This window comes from Botrytis porri (genome assembly GCF_014898465.1).
Source record: "Botrytis porri strain MUCL 3234 chromosome Unknown BPOR_003, whole genome shotgun sequence".
Classification (NCBI taxonomy): domain Eukaryota; kingdom Fungi; phylum Ascomycota; class Leotiomycetes; order Helotiales; family Sclerotiniaceae; genus Botrytis; species Botrytis porri.
This window is the reverse complement of record NW_024066077.1, coordinates 1,296,751-1,308,326: the sequence shown is the minus strand read 5'-3', so window position 1 is coordinate 1,308,326 and position 11,576 is coordinate 1,296,751. Positions and strand designations below refer to the sequence as shown.

The 11,576-nt window shown below is 27.6% G+C and overlaps 1 protein-coding gene across 1 annotated transcript; it reads left to right on the top strand.

Annotated features, from left to right (window-relative positions):
* Positions 1 to 2,246: 2,246 nt before the first annotated feature.
* On the top strand, positions 2,247 to 2,426 carry EAF01_002446 (uncharacterized protein; the record flags this gene model as incomplete). The annotated part of the gene is made up of 1 exon (XM_038910698.1): positions 2,247 to 2,426. The coding sequence occupies one exon, from the start codon at positions 2,247 to 2,249 to the stop codon at positions 2,424 to 2,426; it is 180 nt and encodes a 59-aa protein (XP_038773620.1).
* Between the last annotated feature and the right edge of the window lie 9,150 nt (positions 2,427 to 11,576).

Genomic DNA, 11,576 nt, shown 5'->3' with positions numbered 1-11,576 from the left:
CCCATTTTGCACTTTCTGTACAGACCTTGCTTCTTGTCATTGACCTTTGCGCACATCATCTATGCCTCAATTATCTACAGCATCTCATCAGCCTCACCAGGTAGACGATAAGTCTCTCAATTTGAAGTTTCATTACACTCGTCTCCCTATCACATACTGAAAGCACTTTCTTTGTGTTTGTTGCACCCTTATAAAATTTATTCGAGCACAGTTTTCGTTTTTGATTACCAGTGCCTCTTGCTTCAAGTGATTTACGTTCCCTGATGCGCGGCCTCTGGTCCCTTCCTTCATGCACCAGATGTTACCCCTATCCTCATTAAGAATGTCACGATTGATTTAATCAATCTTTCTCTCTCAACAACTGAGCAAGACTCAAGATGATGGTTGCATATGTCAAGCACGGATCACATACTACCCATATTGTTGTCATATGGTTTTGTTGCATGTCTAGAGCACAGACCGCATTGTTGAAGAGTGGTTTGCATGGAGAGGAAAGGTTTGTCGCGTTGTGTCTTCTTCACAAACTCATGTGCTCGCCGTGTCGCAACACCTCTTTCGCCGCACTTGTTGGGCTGGTCTACTTTGGCAGTACATCTACACAGATAATTCACATGTTTACAGCCTTTGACACGTTTGTTTTGTTGCTCATCGCAAGCACAGACCGGGCTCTTGGAAGTAATGTGTGTGTAATGTAAAGATCTCTTGCTATATTTCGACGTGGTTCTGCGTTTTTCAGGATAGTATAGACGGGATGCGAGATTGGAGATTGGTCGATACTTACTTTGATCTGTAGACTATCGTCTCTTGCGCCTGTAGAATGATGAGTGATATAGATGCAATGGATATCGTCTTGTGCAACGGGTGGGTAGACAGAGCTACTTGTTAAGTAGGTACTTACTTGGAATGAAGGTACGCGATTGGACCTTGATATACCAATACAAGGTGAGCATTTTCGGATATCTTATATCAGCAATTGTAATCGAAATCAAGAGACGTTTAATAGATCGTCCTGGCTAGGCAGGTGTAGAGATGTCTGTCGATATGAGATGTGTAGGACGTGATAGTTTGTTCGTCTTGTAAATTACCTCAACCCCTTTTCCCCTCGAGCCAAATCCTGCGGTATCCATATTGTCTTTCTGTGATCAACACACACATTCTATATTATGAGGCAAAGAGAGATTGACCTTGCACCTCTACCAATCTTCTCAATCAAGGACCGCATTACCATGTTGGTATGGTGTGAATCTCGATATGATACTCGTCTATGCAATCGCGTACCGGTAAGTGTATCATCCTCCACACATACATACATAGATGTATATGCATTACTGTATGTAGTACGCTCATAAGGGTGAGACAAGCCTTCTGTCTATGTAGATGTACGTATATATTTATTGCATCCAACTAATCCAATGTTGACGAAGTGATTAGTTTCACTGTTGAGAATGCTTAAATGCCTATGTGTATTTGGTAATTCATGTGGTAGATACTTGGATACTTGGATATGGATACTTGGATGTGGATACTTGGATGTAGATACTTGGATACTTAGACTTAGATACTTAGATACTTAGACTTAGATACTTAGACTTAGTTACTTACACCCTTAGACCGATCAACAGTAAGCAAGAAAAGAAGCCGGTCACCCATCAAAGAAAATCCCCCATCACGATGATACATTTACAGACATGCAACAAAAGAATTCTCTCTCTCCTTGTCCTGTTTTATTCTTCGCATGTGGCTGGCATTTGTTGCACATCTAGAAAATCTGCATCGCGATCTTGATTCTGGTGGTCATATTCTTTCGATGTATGTAGATACGTAATAGCTACCGTTTACCTACATGACTACCCCCCTCCAAACACCCCAGGCGAATTCTCGATGCAGCGCATTTCTTTCAGATCTTCTTTGTCGAAAAGGCGGTATGCCAAGGAGTGAGTGAGGGAAGCGAGGATCGAAAAAATATTTTTGGTTGGGGGAACTGGTGGGAAGAAAGAAAGAAAGAAAGAAGGAGGAGGGTGATTAGTCAGCAGTGGGGGGGAAGGGTGTGCATGGTGCATCGCGATTTAACGGAGTAGGTAGGGTAGGTAGGGTAGGTAGGGTAGGTAGGGTAGGTAGGATAGGTTACCTAGGTATCAGAATCTAGATGGATGGATGGGTGGGTGAGAGATGAGGTTTTGGATGTTGATTTTGGTAAGATGATAGCTACTATATTTCCCGGGCACATTGTGAAAAAAATCTGGGAAATGGATTATGGGGAGGGCAAAAGATTAGGTTTTGTTGCATATCTGACATCGTCGATGCAAGAGGAATTGTTTGATGAGGGTGAGGGAGTGATTGATCGTGATGGTGTCATAATGTCATTGGATTTATTTTCTACCGGGTATTCACTTTCATCGTACGATATGATGAGGGCTGAGGGCTGAGGGCTGAGGGCTGGATGGAGGATGGATGGATGGATGGATGGATGGATGGAGATGGATGGATGGATGGATGGATATATAGATGTATAAATGTATGAATATATGAACGAATGAACGTATGAATGTATGAATGTATGAATGATAATGGGGAGATGCGATGCGATGCGATGCGATGCGATGAGATGAGATGCACTGAGATGGATGGATGCCGATGACGCTGGTGGTTGGAAGATGGGATTAATAATTGATCATTGATTCATTGATGCCTGCCTGCCTGATCTGGTCGATGAATTAATTATGTTGGGGTAACCACTTTGGAGGGACAACGAACATCGAACATCGAACATCGAACATCGAACATCGAGATTGAGGGAGGGAAAGACGGATGGATCGATTCGATGGGGCGATGCTTTTTCGATGGTTGCTTTGCTTTGGCTTGCTTTCGCTTGTGGGTGGATCGGGTCACGGGAATGGAAATGGGAATGGGAATGGGAATGGGAATGGTCATGAGGGATGGGGTCACGGGGTCTGTGGTTTATGGTGTGTGTGTGGAGGGTGGAGGTCGGTCGGTCGGTAGGTATGGTTTTGAATATGAACATGGACATGGACATCGACTTCATTATCAATTCATCGTAAAATCGTCAGTTGTGGTGATTTATGAATTGTTTCAAGGGGATTGAGGGTCGTATTGATTGATTTGATTCTGTTGGGTAATGTCTAGGTACCCAAGTACTCTTACATGCCTATGCTGATGAGAATGAATCGGCGATTACGATTTGGTCGTGTCGGTACCTATGTATTATGGATATTTGAATTAAAATACGATACTTAGATACATCGGTATATGCTCTCTCTTTCTGCTCTTTCTTCTTCTTCTTCTTCTTCTTCTTCTTCTTCTTCTCCTTCTCCTTCTCCTTCTCCTTTTATATCATGTCTGTACCTTCCTTCCTCTCTACCTTGCTTTATATACTCTATATATATCTTTCTTTCTCAATATAATACATATATATATATGTATAAAACATTCACCCTTCTTTCTACATCCTCAAAATGTTGCTCATCTCACTATTCACCGCCTCGTCGTTCTTTCTAAAACACCACAAGTTTTTGGGTTGCATCTCGCAGGATTCACCTTGTTCTTCTATACATAGGCACCTAGTACTTCCATATACACAGGCACCTAGTACACCCATACCTACATACATACATATTCCAAGGTTATTGACATCAATCCGGGAACAGGTCTATACCATTTGGTTGCAGATCTTCAACAACCCCCTTGAGATCTTGGTGTATGTATGAATGAAGTAGGTACCTGAGTAGGTATACTTCATTCCTATTCATTTTTTGATATACACCCAGGTGTCTATCTACCTCATTAGGTATGGAACTTTTCGGTTGAATATCTCAGCATTCACCTTTCCTGCTTGCTTGCTAGAGGAGATCTAGATGTGAATGTACGGTTTGAGATGGAGCAGATCGCGTTTGTTGCATATCGTATTTGATTCACCTGTGTCTCTCGTCACTTATCAAGTCAGTCATACGAATAGAATAGATAGCTAGGTAGCTAGATCTCCCTGATTTCTCTCCTCTTCTACATCACCATGGTTTATCTTCATATATTTTATGATTCATTGAATCATTATCGAGTCAACACGCATGCATCATTCAAGAAAAGAGATGTTTTCCACAATACATCATATATCATATATTTATAACATTCTTGTAATCTTACAACCGATTATCACACCTCATCTCTATTCCTAGATGTCACTATACTTGATCGCATATCTTGCTACCTACTTACTTGCCGACCCAAGTTCCAGCTTCCTCTCTTCTTACGCCAATACCTATGTACCCACACACTTTTCGAAGCGCCAGATCTTGTGTCGCATATCGCATATTATTCACCTCCATTTTCTCGTCATCAATCCTTGCAGCTAGAATATACAGAGGAGAAAATATTTTGTTGCATATCTCTACATCCACCTTGTATAGCACATGAATTCTGAGTCTTCTTTCTATATATATCCACCATTGAAGGAGATATGTATCTTTCTGTTGCATGTCGTATGTCATTCACCTATCTTGAAATTCATAAATACATTTGAGGAGAGGATCGAAAATGCCTTGTTGCATATCTATACATTCACCTTGGTGTATCTGTCGTATAGGTCTGAGTTTATTCATTACATATAAATCCCACAATGACGAAAAGATATATCAACATGTTACATATAATATGAATTCATTTATATCTATTTGTATTTACTAGTATATAGATATAAATAGAATATCAAAAAGTATCATATCATATACAGTCACTGTGTACTACTACTTGTTACGGGAGCTGCCTCTAGGGTCACGTGGAAGTGGCTAGAGATCTCTCGAGGTGGTTTAGACTAGACTTCAAGTAGGAATTCAATAAGGTTGTAACTGGTTGCAATTCTCGTAACTATAGTAATGAAACTAATGATTGTTCTTGAGCACGAAGCTCTACATTGTAATGAAATCTGTTCTCTTATATAGACCTTCCTGCTCTGCAGAACCTACAGTTCTGTCTTGTCTGGATCCTCTGGATCCTATGGATCTAGATGTTTATTCTTCGATCCCCTAGATCCTCTAGGTACATCACGTGACTTCCTGACCATGTGACGCGGTATATTGGATGCCGTCGTAACAATTATATAAACTAAGATTAATAAACTTATCAAGTTCTATTAATATTATTAAAAGTATAAAAAATTATTGGATTGATTTAAATTCAATTTACGAGATAATTGTTGGGACAGTGATCATGTGACTACGCTAGCGTTGGCGCTAGCGTCTTCCGACACTACAGCAATACATTTCATAGCCCTAGCTTTTAGAACCTCAAGTAATATAACAACAATATAAACCATAGTACTATATTAACTTTATTATTCCTATAATAATATCAACACTAATTAGTAATATTATAGATCAAAAGCCTAACACCTTAATTTTAATTGTAATATATAGTTTGAATCAAGATTAATATTTCTTTAAAGAGGTACAAACTCTTATATTATTTTAATATAATTTAATATCTATCTTTATATGAATAAAAACGGTTGGCAATATAGTGATAGCTTTTATATTAACTTTAATTTACATCTTATTCTTTATTACAATATATATTAAAGAGTAAGAATTAATAGTATTCAGTTCAAACTTAATATTATACTTTTCGAACTCAAGCTTTGCTATATCTTGACAGAATTAATATTTCATTATCTACTTATCATTTATCAAATATGACAAAATCATTTGTAGATTCTCCCATATCTTAAAAACATTGTATTGAAAATATTAAATATCTAGCCCTAAAATAACTCAACAATATCAAATCTATCAAATCCATTATTGAATCTTTAATTTTATTAAAGATTATACTTGATAATTATAAATTGATAATGAATAAATAGGAAAATTATTCTTTTAATATTAATTATACGAATAAAAGGGAAATATAAGATTTCTGTAAATATAAATTATATAAATACAAATTCAATAACTTTTATAATGAAAAGTTATAATTGAATTATATTATAAGTTTTAAGGACTTTAAATTAGAGTATTTTCTATCCACTAGAATACAATTATTATATAAGTTATGATACAAACTTTGTATATATGGATTATTTATTATAAAATATGTAATCTATTTGAAGTAAATAATTAATAAAATATTAATCGATATATAATTCATAATATTTTAATAATAATTAGATCCTGAAATTATAAATATTTTTTAAAAAAAAGAATTTCAGTTTTAATTATTAAATATATTTAAAAGAATTATAAAAAGGTTGAAAGTATTACTAATTATTTTCAAAATAATTAAGATAAAAGATTCAATTAGATAAATTATTTATAATTAAAATAAACTTCTGTAACTTTTAAATATTATATCTAAGTTATTAGGTATCAATCTATATCGATATAATAATAAGGATAAAGATATCGAGAAGTATAAACTATATATCCCTTTTCCATTAAAATTATTATTATAATAGCAAATATTAATAATTTAAGATTATATTATTAATCTTCTTATTAATTTATTATTTATAAAAAAGTATTATAGTTTAATAAAATCAATATTTATTTGATTTATTTAACAATTTAATATTAAGGCTATCCCGATACCATTATAATTATGCTCTTAATTTAATCTTCGAAATCTTGATTAAAAGTAATTGAAATCAATTCCAACAAAGGTATGAACATTTTATTAGTTTGGTAATAATATAGTCCTGTAATAACGAATTAAATAATTAATTAATAATTCACCTAATAATAATAATGATATAAGTAAGGGAAAAGGAAATAATAAAGGTAGAAAAAACAATATTCCAAATTGAGGTTGATATTACAAAAATGAAAAAGGAAATGATCTAGAAGGTACTGATATTATTTAAAATACTTTATTTTTTTAAAGATCTATAAATATTAATTAGCTTTTAGATAACTTTATGAAACTTTATAATAAAGTCGATAAATATAATAGTTAAAATAATAATTTTGCTTATAAATTCTTGATCTTTTTTAATAATTATAAATGTATTAATATATTTATATTACTATTAAAGAATGTATTTCCTATTATACTTATTGATATTATACTCGACTTTTATTATACAAATTTAAACAACTTATTTAATATAATAACTAAAATTTATAATTTAATAATATTTATATTTAAAAGTTCAAAATATAAGTGTAATCTTATATAATAATAATAAATCATTATATTTAAAAGTGTAATGGTAGAATTAGATAATAAAGGGAAGATAATGCTTTAATGCCTACAATTTATAGTCACGGAACTTCATCATATATATAAAGAATTTAGCTTTATAATAAGAATAAAAGAATTATTTTATTAAAAGATTATTATTATATACACTCCAGTACAAATATGCTTTTTAACTTGTTTTTACCCTATTAAAGATATTCTAAATCTTTTAAAGGAATTATATTCAGTTTTTATAATATGGGAACAAGTTTATCCTAATAAAGCCATAATATTCTATATTGATTATAAGTATTATTATGATTGAGGTGAATATAGTTAGAGTAGAGGTTTTGAATAAGGTAATTGATATTCATTTAAATTATATATAAAGAAAAAGTACTTTGTCTATAAAAAGGAAGATTGCTAATCAACTCAACACAATAAAAAGGAATGTGAGGAATTTTGATATAAATATAAGAAATAATTCAAAAATAATAATTTCAATAAAAGCTTTGAACAATTTCTTATCAAATATAAAGAACCTATTGAAGATTTTGATCCTAATATAGACAATAAAGTTATAGTTTATTTCGTATAATTCAAACTTCAAAACTTATCTACATAAAAACCATATTCAAGCTTTATTATTCAGAATAAATTTGTGAATAAATAAAAGATTGTTAAGAATCTATTTAATAAATTTTTTATATATACTTTAATATATTAATTTCAATTTGAAAATATAATATATATTAGTAGATATAATATAAAGAAATTTTAAGGAATTATTATTAATATAGTTATAGTATAATGGTTAATAATGGGTTATAAGCAGTATATAGTATACAAAATGATAATTGAGGATATTATTTTAAATATAAAAATAATAAGAATTATAAGTATAATATTCGAAATTGATAAAACTGAATTAATTGATTTAATATAATTAAATTTATTATTCAAAACCATCGAATTTCATATTATAAATATAAAAACATCATTCTTATTATTCTTTAAAGATATAAATAGGCTTAGTATATATTATAATAATATTCTTAATATAATTATTATAAGCAATATAGAAGAACGATTTCTATATATTCATTACAATAGATATATAATACTCTTATAATATATAAATATATAATAATTTATATAATAAACTATTAATAATAATATATATTACCTTACCAATATAAAATTATGATATTTATACTGTCACTTTAATTATTTATTAGCATATAGACTTTTATGAGTATTCTAATAAGCTGGTCATAATGATATTATATAAGTCAAAATTAATAAATTTATTAAATTCTATTAACACTATCAAAAGTATGGAAAATCATTAGATCAATTTAAATTCAATCTATAAGATAATATTAATTTCAATTATTTAATTATAATAAATATAATATATATTAATATCAACCCTATTCTATATATTATTAATAAAGGTATATAATTCCAAACAATATAATAATTAGACAATATTATTATAAAATATATCTTTAATATATTTCAAAAATGCTAAATAAATATTTATATTAATCTTCCAGATTATATTATATATAATACTAAAAAGAACTTTATTAATAAGGAATTTATATAATATATAGTAATCATATTAATTAAAATAAAGAATATATTGATTGAAGTTTATTAGTTAATTAAAATTATTAAATATTATTATATAATTATTAGATAAATACATAATATTATTGTTAATAAACTAAAAAGTTCTATAACAAAGAAGATAATATTATAAATAACTATTAAGGTAATAAACGATATTATAGGATTAAATAAATTAATTCTAACATTTTTAATATTTAAAGTATACCTACAAATAATCAATTTCAATCTATTAGTATTTATAATCTTACAATAATAAATTATAATTAAAAGGGCAATGAATAAAATCAATAAATTATAAGCAATAAAATAGGTATCAAATATACTAAACTAATATAACAGATTATTTATAATAATATTATATAATCTATTTATTAATTTAAAGATTTAGATATAAAAAAAAACATAAAGGTTAAACAGATCTATATTATTTATTGGGAATAAAAGATAAGATATACATTATATAATTAATAAATAATCTAATAAAGGTTTGTATTATCTAAATCAAATTATATATAGAAGAAAAGGATTGACTTCAGGATTAACATTATAAAGAATCTATTGAATTAGTATAAATAATAGAATCAATACAATTTGAGCAATCTATTAAGAATATATAAAAGACACAATTAGTATAAATAATACAAAACGTACCACAAAAGAATAGAAAAACAACTTTATTGAAAATTAATAAAGTTAAATTAATTACTTTATTAGCTATTATACAAAATAGAAATAAGGAGAAAACCCTTTTAGATTTATTCAAAAACCCTTAGCTTCTATAATTATTAACTTTCTAAATTATGATTTTTATATTAACAATCTTCTCTATAAATAAAAACATCAATTATATCGAATCTAAGGAATAAACATCGAATTTAGTATTCTATCTTCTAAATAATAATGAACTTAATAATATTGAATATATAGACTATTTTATAATATTTATTAATAATTTGATATTAATAATTTTCATTAAATTAAAATAAAAGGAGGTTAATAATTTAATAAAAAACAGTGTTTTTCAATTTATGAAAATTATAAATATATTTAAAAATACAAGAATATTCAATTTATAATTTGTTAACAAAATAAAGAATAAGGGAACTAATAAGATATTCTCAAAATCTTGATTAATAATATAAGTATAAAAGGATTAAGAAAAAGGTACTGTTTTAATATAATTATTTATAATACAATAAGTCAACTAATGAATAATATTATCAATAATGGCTATACTTTTAAAGAACAAGGTAATTATAAATATTCATAATATTATATAAATATATATACAATTAATATCGAATTTAATTCGAAGGTTCTATATATAATCATTAATGGAGATAAATCTTTTAAAAGGTTTTATTCTATAAGTAGTATAATTATTATATAGTATTCCGAAAGTAAATAATTATTAGTTTAACATTTATTACAAGTATTATATCAATGCCCTTAAAATAATACAATCGACTTACAACCTATATCTCCTATATATAATCAAGGATGATATAGCATTCAGTATTATAGAACTACAAATAAATAATATATTTATTATTATTATTAATAAATTTGTAGATTGTAAATAGAAAGAATTCTATAATACTAAATTTATAATAAAAGAGTATAAGATATTTATATTAAATACATTACTCAAGTTTAACAACAGATTAATTACTTAATAAGATGACAATACGATTTATCTTAATTAAAAAAATTAATACGAAAACTTATATCTAATTAAATTAGAACTATTTAATATATAAAAAATACACAAAAAAACAGGAAAATTTGTAATAATAAAGGATCAATACATTATACAATATACTCGAGGAGTATATATTATAACAATATGTTAATTAGAGGTAGCTTTTGATCTATTTTATACTATACAAATTGTTAATCCTAAGAAAGAAAATACTAATTCTTTTAATAAGCATATTCAATAGTAGATTAACAATTCGGAAAAAGGTCTATAATTTGTCCCATTTAATATGAATTCTTTAAAATTGATTATATTTATTAATATATTTTTTACTAATAATAAAGATTTATTTTTTTAAATTAAGTATATTGTTATTTTAATGGATAAGTATAATAAAGCTAATATTATTTATTAATTATTTATTAAATATAAAAGAGTTATTAAAAATATATTAGTATTAGAACTCTATACTATGGTTTTAAGTTTTAATATTAGCATAGTAATTAAAGACATGATCAATGAGATCTTCCCAAATTGTAAGATCCTACTAATCATATATATCAATTCTAAATTATTTTATAATTATTTTATAAAACTTAAAATTATTAATAAAAAGAAATTAATAATTGATATAATAATAATTCAAGAAATATATAAAAAATAAGAGATTATAAAAATCAAATAAATTAATAAAGATTCTAACCCTATAGATATAATAACTAAATCTAAGCTATATCAAGCCTTAAAAGATTTAATTAACAATAATACTATAAAGATTAAGATTACAAAATAGATTAAAAAAGATTAAAAAAGATTAAAAAAATAAATAATTATATAGACAAAAGAGGTATTAACTAGAAAGATATAATCTAACAATTTTAAAAAGTTACTAATATTAAAACAGGGATTATATAATTATATTAACATTAATACTAGTATCTTCCGACATTATAGCAATATATTTTGTAGCCTTAGCTTTTAGAACCTTAAGCAATATAATAATAGTGTAAACCATAGTACTATATTAACTTCACCATCCCCATAATGATATTAA